The sequence below is a fragment of the Emydura macquarii genome, unplaced genomic scaffold (genome assembly GCF_026122565.2).
Source record: "Emydura macquarii macquarii isolate MOO-44397 ecotype Brisbane River unplaced genomic scaffold, CSIRO-AGI_Emac_v2 contig_2768, whole genome shotgun sequence".
NCBI classification, from domain to species: domain Eukaryota; kingdom Metazoa; phylum Chordata; order Testudines; family Chelidae; genus Emydura; species Emydura macquarii.
In genome coordinates, this window is record NW_027132905.1 from 885305 (window position 1) to 906261 (window position 20957).

The 20957-nt window shown below is 39.1% G+C and overlaps 1 protein-coding gene across 1 annotated transcript in view; it reads left to right on the forward strand.

Moving 5' to 3' along the window:
- Positions 1-20727, forward strand: part of CLINT1 (clathrin interactor 1) — a 76614-nt gene extending 55887 nt beyond the window's left edge. Inside the window, exons 7-12 of the mRNA XM_067566513.1 lie at positions 6-252; positions 6518-6596; positions 12243-12320; positions 17156-17448; positions 18176-18380; positions 18970-20727. Coding sequence (XP_067422614.1) covers positions 6-252; positions 6518-6596; positions 12243-12320; positions 17156-17448; positions 18176-18380; positions 18970-19334 — 1267 coding nt within the window. The 3' untranslated portion in view covers positions 19335-20727. The remainder of the gene's footprint in view (positions 1-5; positions 253-6517; positions 6597-12242; positions 12321-17155; positions 17449-18175; positions 18381-18969) is intronic.
- Positions 20728-20957: the final 230 nt, after the last annotated feature.

Sequence of the window (20957 nt, forward strand, 5' to 3'; positions counted from 1 at the left end):
TCTAGTGACAGTGATGAGGAAAAGAAAGCAAGAAGAGGTAAATCCCCAAAAGGTGAATTCAAAGATGAAGAGGAGACTGTGACGACCAAGCATATTCACATCACACAGGCTACAGAGACCACTACCACCAGGCACAAACGCACAGCAAATCCTTCCAAAACCATTGACCTGGGAGCAGCAGCACATTACACGGGAGATAAAGCAAGTCCAGATCAGAATGCTGCAGCTCATACACCACAATCTACGATAAAGGTAAGATGTGGCATCCCTTCTTTCAAATATGAAACTATTTTCATTTTAAGAACAAGAGAACTCTGAGTTAAGTAACTTATAGATCAGCCCAAAGAATAACTATTTTCTGAGAAATTTAAGGTTGGATTTTCAATACTTTGAAAACCTAAGACCCTTAACTTGGACCTAGAATAAATGTTCTTTATCTAGCAGTATAGTGCTGCCTCTACACACGTTTAGAATGGACAGTAGATGTGCGGCTTTTTGAGCAAAGTAGCTACCATTTTTCTATTTTTATCTCCATTAAAAAAATAATAGCAGGAGGAGAGAGATTTTTAGATTAAAAAGATTTGTGTTTAATCTCCAAATGTCTGTTATTTCAAACATTCGTATTCTATGAAATACTTTTGATTTTTAAGTTTTTTGCTTAAAACCACATTCAGCCATATATAATAGCAAAGCTCTCAAAATACAGAGCCCCCAACTTAAAATATGTAAACATGATTTTGACTTATTACCAGGCTGAATTAAAGCTCCTAAATTGTTTGGACATCTCTAAGAAAAAAAATACTTGTGGCAAGTATTTTTTCCCTTTGTTCCTGCATTGGTAACCATATTGTATATTCACAACTATTATCCAGCTCATCAGTCTCTGTTGCTGTTAGGTACTGGAAAACTCGGTGTATAGGGACAGTGTTTATTTACAGTGCAATCTAAGCTACAGAAATAATGGTTTGAACAATTTTGTGACCCAACCACAACTTTTTTTTTTTTTTATTTGTACACATGGGCATAGGAATAAAGTATTTTATAACACGGATGGGCTGAGAACATGTTTCACAATAGTGTTTAAACATATCTATTTATGTAGTACAAGTGAACCCTCTAGTCGTCTTGGCTCCCCCAGGTGTCTACTAACCTGGTATTTCCTTAGTTTCCCCATCTGTTATCTTCCTGCTTTTTAATCTCCCTGTAATTGTGGGCCTGCCAAGTTTTTTCAGTTAGTTATGGCCAATCCACAGTTTATGAATCTTTGTACGGTTCGCTTACATGCATCCAAAAATTTGAAAAGATCAAAAGTCTATTGACATCTCTTGGAAAATTGCAAAGACTTTTAGAAGCACATCTTGCCTGTATGTATATCTTTTATATTGTCTATTTTTATTCTGACACTGACCTGAAAAGTGAATCTTTATTCCTCAGGATGGCCTGCTCTTTGTTCCTTATTTGAAATTATAATCCTCTGAAATTAAACTTTCTTGTTATAAAAATAATTAGTGACACTGAGACTGCCTCAGGCTGTTAGACACAATGCTGTCATGCATAGATGTGTCTCTTTTGGTTAGACTCCACAAGAAGTTGTTGCAGAGATTTCTGCTACAAAGCTGAGGCCACTCACTCTCTGCCATAAAAAGGAAAAGCATGTTTCCCGTTGGACTTCCGAATTTCTCCTGTGGTGGTCTTTCAGCAAGCACTCGCTGACCAGCAGTATGCTGTTGTTCTATCTGTAAGAAGTCAGAAAATAATAGGTACTTGTTTCTCAGGCGTGGCAGTTCACCTTGGGTTCCCACACAATCCTCAGGGCATTTGGTCATCCCCAGGGGAAAAGGCTGTGAAAAAAATCTCCTCAGGCTGAGATCAGTGAAGTTCACACGCTGCTTCCCAGACCTCCACAAGGGTCAGAACTTTAAGGTGATAAGTGACCCCCCTTTGTCTGCACTAGCAGGCAGGGAGGGACCAGAGGCTTTTAACTACAGTGAGACATTCAACTTATGGAATGGGAGGAGAGAATCCTAGCCTTCATTTAGGCCCTGTGTACCTTACTGATTGAATTGTCAAGTTGCCCAACCATCAGAATGGAGAATGATGAACTCCTAGTACTTCCATATCATAGCTGAGATTCAGCCAGCCTTAAGTGTTCCTGTTTGTTTCAGACGCAAATCACAAATAAAACAAATGTCTTGAAGACACACTCAATAGTTCTAGGTATGGAAGCTCTCTTCCAGTTACCTCTGTTCCTCACATGCTTTTACTGAACAGAATAGTGTAAAAAGAGAAACATTACTTGTCATCCTGCTTGTAACCAATTGGTCAATAAGGCCCCTTTGGTACTTTGAACAAATGGATATGGCAACCATATGCACATTTCATCTGTCTGTTTCCCAGATCTTCCGTCTGGAACCCACTTTCCTGGATTTTGAAGTATGGCTGTTGTACGTAGCATCATAAAAGAGATTTTAGCCAATTCATATCAGTCATACCATATTTCTGGCTCAGACTCAGTGGTTGGAGCTTATGGACTGTGTGATGACACCAAAAACTAAAGACATTCCTTCATTCTTAGTAAGTAGTCTGATTGCCCATAGACAAACCATCACTTAGATCTTTAGCATATTCAGCATTGTAGGAGCAGGCAGTAAAACTCCGCTATCTTTCTCACACAGCATGGTTCATCAGAGTCCAAACTCTCATCAAGCTCTGTGTTGTGGTATTCATGTTCTTATGAGCCATTGAAGTAGCTTTCTTGGTTGCCGTTACCTCTGTAGGTATTAAAACTATCCAGATAAAGAGGTTTCCTGTATACTTCACAAGGACAAGATGATCCCAACTATATATCTAAAACAGTGGAGTCTAAATTAGCTGTTACCACTCAAACCAAGATCTTGGAGTCAGTGTGGATAGTTCTCTGAAAACACCCACTTCATGTGCAGCAGCAGTTAAAGAAGCTAACAGAATGTTGGGAATCATTAGGAAAGGGATAGATAATGAGACAGAAAACATCATATTACCATAAATCCATGGTACTCCCACATCTTGAATACTGCATGCAGATCTGGTCACCACATCTCAAAAAAATATATATTGGGGAGGAGTGGGGAAGATACAGAAAAAGGCAACAAAAAGATTAGGGGTAGTATGGAACAACTTCCATATGAGGTAAGATTAATAAGACTGGGACTTTTCAGCTTGGAAAAGAGATGACTAAGGGGCGGGGTAGATATGATAGACTGGTGTGGAGAAAGTAAATGAGGTATTATTTACTCCTCATAACACAAGAACAAGTGGACGGCAAATGAAATTAATAGGCAGCATGTTTAAAACGAACAAAAGGAAATCTTTTGTCAGACAATGCACAGTCAACCCATGGAGCTTTTTGCCAGAGGATGTTGTGAAGGCCAAGACTATAACACGGTTCAAAAAAGAACCAGATAAGTTCCTGGAGGATAGGTCCATCAGCTGTTAGCTGGGATGGGCAGGGATGTAAATCCATGCTCTGACGTGTCCCTAGCTTCTGAGTCCCAGAATCTGGGAATGGGCAAAAGGGGATGGATCACTTGATGATTACCTGTTCTGTTCAGTCTCTCTGAAGCACCTGGCATTGGCCACTGTCGGAAGATGAGCTAGATGGACCATTGGTCTCACCCAGTATGACCGTTCTTATGATCCCATCAACTTTGCTTATATCAATTGCTGTTATGAATTCTATGATAAGAGAGTCATCTTTCCCTCTACCTGAATCTGAAGCATGAGGAGGAATGCTAGCACAAACTGGACATCAAATGAGTTATCAGCTTGTTCAGAGATCCATAAATCTGCAGAGCTTCTATCCCAAATATCAGAGTAAAAGTCTTCAAAATAACCATTTCCAAATGGCCAAGATGTGATGTTAGAGACGTTTACCCCAAAATTGGCAGACCAGTTCCCAAAAGTCTACAGGGGCAGTGCTCTCTATGGGCTAAGGCCCTCGCCTGAAGAGATGTTCAGAGTTGACTGGCCATTAATGTGTATCTTCACCAGTGTCTACAAACTAGACTGTAGCCTTTGTGCTGTCTGTAGAAAGAGGGCTTAGAAGCAGTTCTTTATTTTTAAACTATTGAGAGTGAGAGTGCAAGGCTTTTACTCTCCCGTTTCATCATGCTCTTATGTTTCCCTTCCCTTATGTGTCTCAGATTCTTACGACTGGTTGTATCCCACATGTGCTAATTTAAAGGGTGCTGTAGAAGGGTACAAAACTCTCATTGGCAGAATAAAACTGTCAGCCATTCTGGATCTTTTTTTTCCCCCTGACTAATGCCTGAATCCATGATTGTTCTTCTAGACCAGGGGTGGGGAACCTTTTTTCTGTGAAGGGCCTGATGGTGGCCCTGGCGGCGGGGGGAATTTGGCGGCGGTGTGGTTTCACGGCGGCGGCGGGGTTCCGGGGGGGGCAGTCCCCGCCACCAAACTCCCCCCGCCGCCGAAAAGGGGCAAACGGTGGCTGGGTTTCGGCGGCGGGGTTCCGTGGGGGGCGCAGTGCCCATGAATCCGCCGCCGTGAAATCATTTGGTTTGGTCCCGGCGGCGGGGGGAATTCCCCTTCCCCCCTCCCCTCCCACGGAGCCCCACCGCCGCCGCCGCCGCCGAATTCCCCCCCGCCGCCGGGACCAGACCAAATGATTTCGCGGGCCTTATACAGCCCGTGGGCTGGACGTTCCCCACCCCTGTTCTAGACGGTAGAAACCATCTTAAAATGTGGAAGCTTGTCAAGAGAGTCCTGAAGGTCAGCAGACCCTCCCCTTTTTCTTGTTGACCAGGATTGATTGATCTGGACTGCCTCCCACTTCACCTAAACTGAGAGAATCCACAAATTCTGTGCCAGTGTGATTGAGGAAAAAATGTGTCTTCATAGGCAAATGCTCAGGCAGACAGTCAGTAAAGTTGTACTTAACAGGCTTTTCAGGTACTGCATCGTCTGCCGTAGATGCACTTTGACCCCAGTGCCAAGGCTCATAGAACATTAAAAATGCCATCGTACTCCAGGAGTTGTAACTGGCTATGTGCATTTTTTGTGCATGTTTCCTGCAAGAATATAGGATTCAGAGTACGACCGATTAATCAGACAGATTGTGATCACATGTATTAGAGCTTAAAGCAGTTTTCTCATTCCATAAGAAGACTTTTTAAAGACTTCCCATCCTGAATCAAACTAGTAGCTGAAATTTCAAAAACTTTCACAAACCAGTAATCCAAAAATTTCAGATTGGGTTAATTGAAAAGTTTCATTTCAATTTTGACCTTTTACCATTTTTATTTTTTAGTATAAACTTACTAAAGTTTCAAACCACAATATTTTTGTTTCAGCAGGGTCAAAACAAGATGTTTTAGGGAAAAAAAATTGAGAGTGATTTGTCAGAACCGACCCTTTCCTGCAAACAGTTTGTTTATCCAAATCAGCGTTTTCTGATGAAAAACATTCTCTTGGAAAATTCGTGACCAACACTAGTATTAATGACTATACCAGTGAAGTGACTTCTAACAAGTCCTGGTCCTGTGTCAGAAAATGCACTTTCTTCCTTGCAACATGACTGATAAAAGGAAGGCTTCAATACCTCTTTCCCTTTGTCTCCTTTATTGACTTTGCAAACTGTCAGCATCCTCTAGTCACTTCGCAATAATATTTAATAATACAAGTCAGTTATTTTGAGATTTTTAGATAGGTGTATTGCAAAACAATTTGTCTCCCAGATAACTTTGTCCATTAACTAAGAGCTTGTTTACACTGGTAAATTTTCTTGCATAGCTATACCAGAATAATTATTCTTCTATAGTTGTACTGGTGTAATTCCTCTGCAGGTATACAGTTCCAAAATAAGTGATTCATAATTTTCCAAAGCAGAGTAATTATTCTGGAATAAAATCAATTTTATTGTAGAATAGTGTCCACATGGTGATTTATACCAGTATAACTAAATGGAATAATTATTTATAAATTAATAATTCTGCTATAGCTATGCTGGGAAGGAAACGTCCTCATGTAGACAAGCTCTAAGATCCCTTACTCGGAGTACCAATAGAACATACTCACCACCTGTTAAAGGTGACTTACTTTACTAGTATTGTACTTCAGGTTTACATCATTCAACCAAACAAAAGTGATTTAAACATGTGCACATTTGAAGTTTGCTCCTCTGGTTTAAATCTTCCAGGGACTTAAATGGCTACAGATAGTAAAAATAACGTGGTAGGTAACGTTCCTTTAGCACTTTTTAACTTCAGATTCTCTGAAATATATTCTAGTGAAGTCTCCCTTTGCTTAATTAGGTTACTCAGACAAGCTCCCCTCTACGCAACTGCATCTATGCAGACATTCTTGCCATTTTGGGGGGCCATCTCATCAGGAAAACAATGCTCAATTCATGTGTGAGGTCTGTGCTAAGAGTATAAGGAAGCCAGAATTGCATTTGAACTATAAATTCTATTTCAATCATGTTTTTTAAAAAGCTGGTAAATACTGTCTTATTTTTTAGGGTTCCATGCCCCCTGGCAACAAGTCCTCTAGTGACCTGGTTGATCTGTTTGATGGTGCTGGCCAGCCAGTCTCAACAGGTAAACTACTTTATTTGTTTTCCATATCCATAATCTATGATCTGATTTAATTGTGATTGTCTGTGCATGAGCTTGTGGGTTTTAATATTGTAGGATAAAGGGGAACAGAAAAATGGTGAAAAGCAAAGAAAAATGTAGAGCTGTGCATAAGTTTATAACCACACAAATTACCATATTATATAGGATTAATAATAACCTTAGCAAATCATAAAGATTAGCCACTAAATCAGTCTGTCAGAAACTGCCTAGGCTATAATGCAGAGTTATTTATAATTAATTCTAAAAGCAAGCACAATCCAGTCAGGTTTAAATATTTCTCATGTTACAAGTTAAGGGATAGGCAGCTATAGCAATGAATGACCTCCATTCACAAGCCACATCTAATGTATACAGCAAAAATAAACTCATTTCTTTTATTTCCTCATGACCCCTGTGTAACCCCAACCCTACTACCAAAAATTCACTCTGAAGTTATAATTCTGTTCCATTAATTTATGGTGACTTACTCTCTGAATACTAAACTGAAATTTAAATTCATTCATGTCCATGCTAGCACTAAACTATCAAACGACAGTAAGTCTTTTAGGCAAGCTTTAAAATTCAGTGACTTGCATACAAAAGTACAAGATTGGAGTTTTTGGGGTTTTTTTGTTTGTTTTTGTTTTGTTTTGGTTTTTTTAAGTCCTATGTCATGCTACAGACCTTTGTGAGCCACTGTTTTAACTGTGGCTTGCATGAACTATTAAAGGACCGTTGTCCCATTAAAACACCTTAGATTCATGACAATCAGAGAAGAGTTCACTGGAAAAGGATGGGGGGGATGGTCAGATGGCTGAGTGTAATATTTTTCCTTAGAGATATCAAGATCAGTTTGAACAGAGAATTATTAAGCACCATTGTGGCCCTTTGGTTGTCAAGAAACCTTTAAGAGAAGCTTTCTCTCTCCATTGCAAACAGAAGTTTTACTAATTAACATGGAGTACCTTGGTAGTGCTTCTGTTATTGCTGATGTTATTTTTGTCATGGCTTATGCTGGGGCTGAATGAGGCCTCCTTCCCATAGCAGATTGGGTTATAATACTTAAGTTCTGTGAATTGATGGTAGTCTTTTCAGCTGTATTTATGGAACAAAACAAATTTACAGTTTTTTCAAATAATTGGTTACTCTTATATAATGTTTTTGTTTTAAAAAGCCACACTTCTTACTTTTGCCCAAAGCCAAGGGTTAATGGCTTTGTGGTATGATGCATCATCATTAACTAGATGTAATTATATAAGATTTACATAAAACTTAAAATGTATTTAATTCATAAACTTGCTGGTTATTTATGAATCTGCAAGTGCAAGAAAATTCAGTAAAGGATTACACTTCTAGCAGCCAAGAACAATGTGGCACCATCTCAATGCTGCTGTATTGCACAATGTCACTTATCAAAAGAGTGCAAACTTGTTTAGTTTGGACATGTTGTGCATTCATGAAATGACAGTCGAATGTGATAAATATCGTCTGATACTTTTTGTGCTATACTGGGTGGAAAGAGCAGTGAAGCTGAGTAGAACCGCACCCATAGTACTCACCAGACCACCTTTTTATAAAAGATAAATGCCACTGACAGTGTGTATTAACTTGTCTGTTGTCTTGTACTTTGTAAATTATACATCCTTTCCACCCATACCATGTGCAGGTATTGGGTATATTTGTATAAACATTGGAACCCAGAGAATGTGACTATTACGTAGAATGATATGTTTGGGGAAAATAAAGTGAGGACAAGATTGTATAGGGGATTGGCAGTGGTGGGAGTCTCTTGTGTCTAGATCACTGGTTCAAATCCAGCTAGGGTTACTGGAGACCAAAAGTTACCGCCATTTGATAGATGTCAGTGGTCTATACAAAATTAATTGATGAGCTCAGTCAGGTCGACAGATATCCACATATCCCAAATCTACTGTACTGATAAAATATGCTTTAATTCTTAAATTGTGTATATGTAGAAGTGTGCGTGTGTGTTTAGCTCTCTTATCCCAACCCTTTGTATGTAACTTGTTAGGGCCCTGATTCTTAATGCACTGCACATGGGTGGACCCCTCCACCATACATTACAGAAGCTTGGATTGTAAACTCATGATGGCAGGGTCAGTTTATGTGCATGTTTAGTGCCTTATGTAACAGGATCCCATTCTTAATTGGGGCTCTAAGTGCTACTGTAATGTAAATATTGAAGCATAAAACAAAATTGGCAAACAAAACTGCACTACAGGAGAAAAAAATTTCTGTTCTGTGTCAGGTATTCACACCATGGGACCAAGTTAAAATAAATAATCAAGTATCTATGAGATCTTTAAAGTTGTCATACATTGACATTTATTTACGTTACTGCGGGAAAGGTAAATCAAATGAGTGGGGTATGCATTTTGGGAATGCTGAGATCCCTGGTCATTCTGATATGTTCCAGAAGCAGAACCCACATTGTCTTCCACTTTGCCCCTTTATCCATGGAAATACCCTCTCTCAAGTTTTTTTTAAAAAGCCTATTTTCCAGCGCTTTATTCTTTCCCTTTTAAATCCCGTTTTAATGGGAGATGTATATATTTTAATAAAAGGAGGTGCCAGGATTTCTTGGGATTTCAAAATCTCTTTAGAATCTGCTGAAACAGGCATTTTTAGTTTCAGTTGGAGTTGTGACACGTGTTGTTGTTTTTTAAACCTTTGTCTGACCCTGGCTTGTGATATGGCCACTCACATCTGGACAGTGATGGGCTGGCGTTTTTAGAGTCTTTTTGGTGGGTTTTTTTTTTTTTTTCCACAAAGTCTAAACTGAAAGGAATTTTTCATTTTTAAACTGAGATTCCTTGCTCTTCAAACAAATGGAGCTCTCCACCTTCCACATTTGAGCACATCTGAGCTTCTGATCCTTTTTGTTTCTTTGCTGTGGTGCAGTAATTTTTCCTTTCTGCAGCAGCATTTAGGAGTGGTGTTGAGAAGAGGCACATTACCAGCTGGTGGTTGTAAATAAACTCCTTGCTGCCCTGTGAAGGCAGATGGAAAGAGTTAATTTATAGTGACTGATCTCTTGTGGGAATCTTTGATAGCTCATGTTGTGAAGATTAGCACTGTCCTTCACATGCAGGTCGCTTGTGATGACCAATATGTGTCTTGCAGCACAGGGTGTGGGAACATTCCCTGGGTCATGCAAGACACAGTGGAGGGGTCAAAAACAGCCTTTGATCTCCCCGGTAAAGAAGTTGGCAGGGAAATACTGCGAGTTCAAGGATCTGTGGAGGCGTTTGCTAAACAACTCTTCATCCATGTGTATTTTGCAGTATAGTAACTGCTGTACTGTTTCTCCTGAGATGTGGGAACACTGAGCAAGCTTTACAGTACAGGAAAGGGCTGGTGAGGTTTGAGATTTAACAGATTACTAAAGTTGCTCAAGTAAAGTCACATCCTGTTTACAGAAGGTGGAAAGACAGACTTGCATAGAGAAATCACTCCAACAAGACAGTGCCATGTCCATGGCGGCATGTAGGAGGTGATAGCTATATTTTAGGATTATTGGAGACTAGGTTTAACCCTAGGCCAGTGGCTTCCTCTGTTGAGAGCTGCTTTTGTTGCTATCAGCCTAGGTTCTGCTTCTTTCCTGTTGAGTTTGATATTCAATTTGAAAATGAAACAGGCACACGAGAGAGAGAGAAAATTGGCAAGACTGACCATTGAGGTAAAAGACCTGAAGAATATTCAGCAATCCCTTACATCTTTTGGGTTCAAGGTTGGGGGGTTGGTCAATGCAATGGCTATGGGTCACCTCTTCAAGTTTGGCAGGAAAGCTGCTGATCTTGAGGATGTGGTTTGACAGAAGAGAACACAGGCCCTGTGTTGTATGTTCTGTGTACAGAAAGACAGATCAAATCTTCATCCTCTTTGACAGGAAGCAAATGAAGTATTACTATGAAAATGTTTCCTTTGCAGTGGATCCAGTAAGTTTGATCTTCTCACGTAGTTTCCAACTTGGATATTTGACTGGCTGATGCCACCTCCCTGTCATCCGTACGTTCTATCCAGTGCAAGATTTTTATATCAAAATACAACAGACTAAATAAGTATCTTATATAAATGCCTACAATACAAATCCTACTGTATTTGTTCAGGTCTATAGCATCATTTCAATCTCTTTTTAGAAAAGAGTGGTACAGGGATTACAATGGAATTAACCTTCTGTGAGAATTCAGCAACATGGTCCTCACTTTCTCTGTTTGCTGCTTTATACCAAATCATACACATTCTGCAGGCAGACGCCATTTCCTCTTTGAAAAACACTCGTGCCTTCCTGATATTGACTACAATAAAATAACATTAAAAAGAAATACAGTGTATTAGAAAGTGAATTGTACCTTTTATTACTGCTTGCCGTTTATTAAAAAGGAGATGGTTCTAGTTTAATTAACCCAGTTGAGAGTAGCAGATGGGGCAGAATGTCTTGCAGCAATAAGACAATTCCGAAATGGCACCAGATGTTGGAAGCTGTCCCTGGTGGTGTTTGAGTGCAGCACAGATGTTCCAGTCCCACCTGGCTAGTTTCTAAGCACTGCGGGCTAAGCATCTGTGATGTAACCTATATAATGTACACATAACACTAAAAGCACAATAATTGAACTGCTGCTGCTACTTCTAAGGGTGTGACTGTTCAGAGGTGAAATCTGTAAGGACAAACAAAAATAAGGTCAACTTTATGATACTTTTAGACTATTAGAATGGCCAGTTAAAAGCTGTAGAGAAGACGTGACCAAAACTGTACTGTAAAGCAAAGTGTGTTTTGGGCTAAGCAATTAGTCTTCTGCCTATTCTTTTGTCTCAGATATAATTATTAAAGCTTTTTCCCCTTTTCTTTCTAGTTTGGTTGAATGTGCTTTAATGAAAAATAGTACAATACTGTATTCAAAAGTTAATAATTTATCTGGTAGCTTACAAATGCATAGTTGGGACTTTAATGTTGTTGCTCTAGAAAGGAAGCAAACTTATAAAAAATGAACACCAATGCAAGCTCTGTCCTTGAAATCTTGAAACCAAGATCATTGCAGAATCATTCATGCTTTAAGTAACATAAAAACTAAATATAAGAAGACTTTTAATTTTTCATGTAAGCAGCATAATAAATTAAGGATTCCTCCTCAGTAACAAAAAGTATTTATTTTGATATTTTTTGCCCCCCAAGTTTTAAATTTGCAACCCTCCCATTACGTAGTTGTTTACGCCAAACTGGCACCATATCTTGTCCATTTGATCTCTCAAGCTTCATTGAGCTATATAAATGACTATTTTAGAATGAATTGTAAAACAGAACTTGCATCTTTGTTTTCCCCACCACCTGTATGGTAAAGCCACAATCAGCTAGATCTGCAGCACGTAGGCAAGAATAATTCAATTTGTCTAGGTTCATATAAATACAGAAAGGTGGTGGTAATAAAGCCACAAAAAAAGGGTACAGACTTACATGACAGAATCAACAAACCGGGACTGCCAAATGCAAGAGATTTAAAAATGAAATGAAATGCCTGAAAGCAGTGTTCAGAAAGTCCCTGTAAAGTTCATTGAGCAGGGTATCGCTCCACAATCCTGTAAGAACCCTGTGATTCCTCTCATTTCTAGGTGGATCAGCTGACCCATTTGGAGGATTTGCTGACTTTGGCTCTGCTGCTGCCTCAGCAAGTTTCCCCTCACCACAAGGTAGGATAATTGACTGACTGAAAAGCTGTCATTAGGGTTGAGGAGTGGGGAATGAATCCACTCTCCTTTTTGTGGCATTGACAGTCATTTCCCTTTTCCTGGGGCTGATTTTTGTTGTATAGTTTGATCAAGAATGCCAAATGTTCACCGCAGTGGTGCTTTTTTGATCTCCTGTGGGTATTTTCACACAGTTGACGATAAATAGAGGTCAACTTTCTGGCTTTGATAAATGAGTCTTCTGTACTCTTCTATTGGTGTGGATTAGAACCCTACTTTACTTGCACCCAGCATTGCTCAGAAGCATCCCCGAGTAATGTTGCTATAAACACATAAGATACCTTAAAGGAAATTGGCATACTTCATAGTCACATCCATCAAAAGGATACAGGGAGCAGAGGGAAATAGTACATAAGTAGTCAGAAAAAATGGTGGTTAATAATGGAGATTTAGTTGAGTCTTTACCCTCCCTCTCCATTCATTTCAGGGTGGTTCAGATTCCCAAGCTGCTTTTAATATTGCCCTTCCTAGATGTCAGGTGGCTTGAAGGAGAGATCTTGGGTGTCACAGATCAGTATTTAAATAGATTTCAGTTTTGTATTGGCATACGGTTTAAGCATCTAAATAGTCACGGAAACACAACTTTGGTATGCTGCAGAAGTGGGGAGAGACCCACATTTTGGCAGTTGCAGAACTGGATATGTAGTTGATTCTGAAATTTGCGAGGGCCTCATTTCATAAAACTGTACCACTGGGAGCTTCAGATATAGCTTTGTTTTCGTGAAAGTAGCACTCCGTGTAATTTGGAATTATGGTCTCTCTTGAACCAGAACAAAATAAGGTGTGGCTTTTAGGGTGGAAAATCAAGATATTAAAACTTAACTCAGGGTATTCATACTTTCAAGTTTTGTGGTGGTAACGTAACATGTCAGGTGAAAAATCTGTGTTAAACAGGAAACAATTTCATACAGTAAAAACACTGTTTTTATTATAATTGGAAATGGGGAGGAGGAACTTTTTTTTTATTAGGAATCTTAATGGTATGTTGAGTGCTCCAGTTGACAGTGTTTGTGTTTCCAAAATCATTGCAGAACTCTTCATGCTTTCTTGGCTGTTACTGATGTAGCTAATCAAATCACTATTCATCAAAATGTTTCTAATGCCTTATGTAAGATCATCTGACAAACTTTTTTCTGCTGAAAAAGGCAGCTCCTCGTTTAATCTTTCCAGTCAAATGTTTATAACTTCTTTTCAGATACAAGCAAACACTATAAAAAAAATAGTTGCTTGGGTAGGACAGCAGTATTTCAGGAAAGTATTTGGTAGTCTATCTTCAAAAACAAACATATATTGCTTCACTTAAGAGCACGGCCATGGACTGAAAAGTGATTGAAGGGCCATAAATGCAGAGCAATGACAAACAATAATGTATCAAACTGTGCAGGGATACTGCAGGGATCCGTTCTAGGACTGGAATATCCTAGCAGCTTTAATTATCTGGAATATGAGCGCACACTACATTCGGAGGTCACAAATACAAAGGGATTTTAGTATGTTGGAAATTCTGGGGGAAAGTAATAATAAAACGTTTTACCTAGCCAAAAGCTCATGCTGAGAACTACACTGGCCAATTGGAACTTAACCTCAGGACAACCTTCCTCCACACCCACTCCACAAACAATTTACCTACAAAAGTCCAACAATACAACCAAAAATGCAAGATCACGTGCCATGAGGAATAGCAGCCCACCTGTGCTAGAAGAATGACAATCCCTAAAGATGTCCCAAGATCCCACTTGTCTTCTAAGATTAACACAACATTTGTGTAGTATAAATGGAGAGACAAAGGTATATTGGCTTTGACAGATGTCAAGGGGGATACTATCAAGATTTCAAAACCTCCAGGTGGAATACAAGTTACACCTGGAAGGACTGACAAAGTGTGTCTGAGGAAGGACTGAGAAAAGTATGTATTTGGGACCAAGTTAGGCCCTCAGTACTCTAGTATAGCTCCATTGTCCTCAGTGGAAGGTGCTTGTGCATATCTGTGGGCTGAAGCTGACCAATGGTCTTTCATAGCTTGGCTAAATGACAACTTGTTTACAAGTACTGGGAAGAGATGAATGCCAAGGAGGGCAAGGAACTGGTTATGGTGGCACAAGAAATATATGTTCAGGAGTAAGAGAGAGCAGCTCTTTCTCCTAACAGGGAGACTGTATCAACAATGAGACACCACGCTGGGGAATGGTTTCTCAAGGGAAATGGAACCCGCATCACTTGTGATGCTTAAAACTGTTCTGAACAAAGTAGTAATAAGCAAACCAGAGTGAACAGTCTTATACTAGCAAAGTGTGTTGGAGCTGACCACTTAAAGATCTCTTCTTTCTTTTACTTCTGCTTTTCTGAGCTCAGCTTTTCAGTAGAAGTTGAGAGTGCTCAGTCCCTGGCAGGAACCAGTTCAACAATGTTGCTATGTCTGTATATTTGCAGGTGACCAAAAAGTATAGTGCTACAATCAAAAAGGGGGTAAATTTTACTCTGGGAAAAATGCCATTGAGGCGGTTGGAAGTTGTGCTTCAGCAAGGGCTATAGGAGTAAATCCAGAATGAATAAAGACGTTTCTGTGACAGATTAGTAAATCTCTTGGCAAATTGGCCGCACCTCAGCCCCTGTGAATCTTTTGCAACATTAGGAAAGCTGTATTGGGCATCTGTGGGTTAAACACACCTTTAATATTTCAACTGGCAGGAAAAAATGGCACTGTCCTAATTTTACAGGCTTTTTTACTGTGATACTTATTCAAAATAAAGTTTTTACCAAGTATAAAGCCGCCTACTATGCAAATAATTTGTGTATGAATAGTGCCTAAAATGACACAATCCTTTATCTGCATTAACATGATTAATCTCTACCGATCACCATTCTGCAAGGGGCCAGGAGTCTTGTGAAATGATTAATCATTCTCTAACAATATAAACCCCTCTAGTAATCCTTTCTTCCTGGATTAATCATCTTTGATCAAGTTCCCCAAAAGGGGGGCAAACCTTCTCCTTTTACCCCCACTTTTCTTACTGTGTGTTCAGGCCTGTGCATCTAATACACAGAGAATCAGCACATTCAGCATTTACTTGTCCATCAGGAATACTTAAAGTGGGTTTAAATCTTTAATATGCAGTATTAATTGAAACTCCAATACGGTCCCTTTTATAAGGGAGATCAAAGCAAAATGTTCTAGTAAGACTCTGAGCTAATGAACATTAGCCCATTTCTTGCGTTAAAACTGCTGGTAGTGCTTGGATTTTGTAAACGAACTCACTTCTTTCCTTCTGCCCCCTCTCCATTACTTAAAATTTAATACACTAGTGGAGGTAAGGATAATTAAAACAAGGTTTGAACACACAAGTGCACAGGTGTTTAAGCATTTACATGGAGTGTAAAATATTATTACAGTTGCCTTTGACTAGACAAAATACAGCTTGAGGAAATAGCCAGGTGTGTGGGTCATAACTCTTAGCTAGGTGTATAGGTCTAGTAACTTTGAAATCGGTGAAATCTTAATCGGAGCCTCTTCCTTTGCTCATGCAGAGAGAACTGGAGTTCATTTAATCATTCATTCTAGTTCAGCGCTCTTTCCCTACTGCAGTGACATTGCTTGTGGCCTAACTGGGGAGTGAGAACTTCATCATGAGATACAACCTGCAGGGGAATATCATGATTCTTATGCATGGTGAAAACATTCCCTCTAAGCTGTGCATCCATGTAGCAAATAAAGCAGTCCAGTGCATTTCATGTGCCAAAAGAATGATACTCATATACTACATCCAAGACCTGTATAACATTAGCCACAAAACAAAAAATCTGACCTATGCAGTGACTAACAACAAAACAAAAGCCCTGTAGAAAATTGTGTCCCTTAAAAACAAAATACCAAAAAAAAAACCCCATCGTAGTTTATGGGATATTTTAAGTAACTTTCACTATAAAATGTCACCCATAAGGTTTCTTGTAACTTACTTTTATTCTGTAAGTGAAGGAAACTTATTTTAATGTTGATGGTTTGACTGATCTGTATAAAGGTAAGGAAATGGAAGGATCCTGTCAGACCCTGGGTTTGCTGGTCTGTATCAAGGTATTGGAGCATGTGATCCGAAACAGGTACATATCAAAGCATTGTGTACCCTCATAGCTCTGGAGAAATTTTGTGGGTGTTGTTAGCAGGCAACAGAGTGAGATAAAGATCCTCTGGTAACCTGTTTTGAAAGCTCTTGGTTTTATTAGTATCCCACTAAGTGTTCCTATGGTGTGCAAAAGCTATTAATTATATGTAATCAAAATGTTTTGAACAAATGGCTATTTTCTTATTTGCTTTATTATGACAATGAAATTTTGCCTCTCATGTACAGTGACTGATGCATGAGATCCGTTAGCTGGGATCACGGCTCTGAGAATATCAGAGCATTGGATTACATTTTGGAAAATTTGGTTCTGAAATGTCTAGCTCTGCTTTTAATAGAACCTCAAATCCACTCCTTCAGTGTCTATTTGGATGCTGCAAACGTAGTTGAAGGAAACCTGTCCCCCACTCATCCTAGGTCCATAGGTGACCCCATTATCAGGCATAGTTTTTTTTGTCTTTGCGTGGGTGTTTCATATTTCCTTTGCTACCTTGTTAAACCTGTTGGAATATTCATGAGAAGGAATGGTGTCCAGATGGAGATTCTACCTGCAGATGTTAATCTGGACGGACACAAATCAGCTCTCATTTGTTTCAGTTCACAGAATGTGGCGTTAGTTCTCTGCCTTTCAAAGTCTTTTACCTTTCCTTCCCTCGCCCCCAGGTACAGCAGCAAGTGGGAACGGAGACTTCGGCGACTGGAGTGCCTTCAACCAACCCTCTCCAGGTCCCAGTGTTTCAGCAGGAGAGCTCTTTGGTGGCACCGCCCAGCCATCTGTAGAGCTCTTCGGCAGCTCACAGCCAAGTCTTGGCCATCCTCCAGCTGCCTCAAATTCTGCTGACCCCTTTGATTTGATGAGCTCTCCCCAGGCTACTATGACCTCTTCCCAAAGCATGAATTTTGCTATGATGAGCTCTAGTGCTGTGGGCATCAGTCTACCCATGTCAAGGTCACAGGTACGCTGTTGTTAGACAATCCCTTAATGACTAGCTCCTCTGTGAAGAAAAGGCTTTAGAATGTTTTTGACCAAGTCCTATTTTAGCTTAAACCTTCTTGTCATCCCCACTTTCAGATGCTTTCTTTTTCAGTCAGTCAGTCACTCTTCTTTGAGATGCTCTGTCATCTTTTTGAGGGGAGGGAAGGTTTTAAAGTTGGAACCTTAAACCCAATAGAATATGTGTGCAGCCTACAACATCAGGCAACTGATGGACCAGTCCTCACCACCTGCGTGTTGCCCGGATGCACAGACGGGTTACTCCAGTGGAAAGTAATTGGCTGTTGAAACCAAAACGCATTTATTCTTTTGTGTAAAAAGCCCTACAAATACATTTCAAAAAGCCCAGAATTGAATGAGCTCCTTATTTGGGAGATGCCAGACAATTCTGATTTTTGTGACACACTGCACTGATGCAGATTGCTAACATATGAAATACCATCCTGACCATTTCCAACAGGATACCAGCTGATGGGGAAGCTACTTTGAAAGAGTTGTACTTCCACGTCTCATAAAAACTGAAGATAGTCTCTCTGGCTTTTTAACATCTCATATAAACATAATCAACCATCTGTTGTACTTCATGATGACATGATGGAACTGTTTATTTCTTAGACACAGCAACAATAAATGTGTTAGGAAGTGAATGGCATCATTTAAAAAAAAAATCTTTTTTCTTTTGTTTCTAGCCTTTGCAAAATGTTAACACTATGCTGCAGAAGCCCAACCCTCTTTATAATCCGAGCACAGAGATGGTCCAGAAAAATGCCAGCAAATCTCTACCATCCACTTGGTCAGACCCTAGTGTAAATATCAGTTTGGACAATTTAGTACCTGGTATGCAGCCTTCCAAACCCCAGCAACCATCGCTTAATACAATGATTCAGCAACAGAGTAAGTGATCCCACTGATTTTATAATACTTCACTTGCATGACATGCTACACAGATGTTATCGATATGTCTTTAAAAAAAGCTGACCCCTTTGCTAGATTACCTTATTTCTTAATTTTAATCATAATCCTATTTTTCATTTGCTATGTTGCCTCTTACCATTGGAAATTCTGTTACCGTAACATCCCAAAGAATGAGCCAGGAAATGTATCAAGGCTGTGAAGCCAAGAGTCTCTAACTGCGTGGGCATGCATCATTCCCAATCTTGACTTTAGGTCTCTTTCCTATCTTAAACTCTTGCGCTGGATGGCATCAACTATCCGTCCTCAGAGCTGAGTTTATTAGCAATAGTTATATCGTAAAATGTCCTGTTAGGCTTTGCTGAACTTTAACTGAAGAAGGAAGAAGTGTGGAAATTAGTCATCTTGGTAGGCTAACTGACTAGTGAACATAAATGTAACTTTTTCCCTGTCTTTATTCACTGTAAAGTCACAATATAGTTACATAACTTTTAAAAGTAGATTGTAATTTACCATGTTTAGCCCCAGATTTTGATTAAATTAAAGGCTGTTGCATCTTATTTTTCTGCAGATATGCAACCACCTATGAATGTGATGACTCAAAATTTTGCAGCCGTGAGCCTCAACTCCCAGCCCAACGTGATGCCTGTTCGACCCCAAACAAGTTCATTGATGGGAGGACCCGTTCCGGTAGGAATGGGGATGCCCAGTGTTATGACGGGTACAATAGGTATGACCTCTTTGGGAAACACACCTATGATGAACCAGGGAATTATGGGAATGAATGTGAACATGGGGATGCCAGCTACTGGAATGGGTTTGACAGGCCAAATGGGCATGGGGGTCCCCAGTATAGCTATGACCTCTGCTATGACTCCTGGAACTGTGCAACCCAAGCAAGATGCCTTTGCAAATTTTGCCAATTTTAGCAAATAAAGATTGTAAAGAATTGGTCAGATTGAATGAAGGATTTTTAGCTGCACAAATGGGAGAGGGATGGAGAACACTGATCAATACCTTTTTCCTTTTATCAGTTAATTAAAATGAACCTACATAAAGAACCAAAAGGCTATTTTGTAAATGCTGAAACATCTAGCTGTCAAGCTCTGGAGAGATGAAGGGTTCTTCTGATGTATCAATTGGATGACTTTGCAATTAATAGGCCATTGTTTTGTAGCGAGACCATCAAAAAGCCTTTGTAGGTGGAAGAACCAATTTTAACATTGAATCTTGTGGGGAGTCTGGATGGGGGTTGGGTAAATCTGTTTGAATCTAATTTTATACTTTTCTTTTTTTTCTTGAAGAGCTTGATTTTTCTCTCCTTGAATCACTTAGTCATAATTGGAGCCATTCCTTTTACTACCACCCTGAGTCCATATTTGAAGTCACTCAAGTACAATGATCAGTTTTTTATAAGAATATATATTTTTGTCCAAAAATGGCTTACATATGTGCTTATGGCTAATTCAAAGGGACCTGGATTGTACATATATACTTTTGCTAATGTTCCAGCAACACTGGTATAATACCCAAATTTTTATTGTAAAAACATCTTTAAGCAATTTGGTGATAAATAGATTTAGGGGCTTTTCACACCTTTACTGCTATAATTAATATCCAGTGCTGAATTGGGAGAAATTTCATCCAGAACTGCTGTATGGTTTCCTTTCAGAAAACTCTAGCATATATACACTTCTTGCAGTTCTACTTCAGTGGCAACTCCATGCCACATATGCCCCTAGGGGGTCACTGGTTTACAGTGTCAGCAGCAGTCAAAAGGCAAAAATATTTTTTTGCATCTTTATGAAACAAAAAGTAATAACATAACTACACTGTCTTTTAAGTTGATATAAATCTCTAAATCCTTGTCAATCCAAAAGCATTGGATTTTAGATTTTATACAACATTTGATGACTTTTTGGTGTAAATACGGTGTTAGCAGCAGTGGAATCCAATAGAAAGGAGTTAAATAAATATATATATATATAATATATATATATATTATTAAAGGAAACCTGTAGCAGTCAAATATTTTATTGATTTAATGAAAATAAAGGAAATTAATTAATTAAAGTTTTGTTTTCCTGCTGTAATTCTGCATTTTAAGTTCACACATGAATCATGATTCTAGAGTCTGGAATGCAAAGACATGGTTATACTCACAAGCTGGGAGTATTATTGAGAATAAGCACTATATTATAGGTATGAAATTTATTACCTCCTCTTTCTTATGTTGGATTTCTTTTTTATTATTAAATTGATAAAACTTTGTTTCCATTGTATTCACAATGTTCTGTTATACATAACATTAAAATGGTCATTAAAATCAGTGTTGGGCCGCTTTTCCTTTCATTCCATTTGACGTTTGTGAGAGTGTTTGGGGAAAAAAATAATTATAATTTGGGCAAAGTAATTTTTATAAATAATTTAAATTTGTTTAATGACTTCTTATCTCCAGCCTTTCCTATCTGGCTCTACTGTTAGGAATTAAAAATGAAGCAGGCAAGATATCCTGACCTGCTCCAGCCTTGCTAATGCTCCATCTACAACATTTCTAAT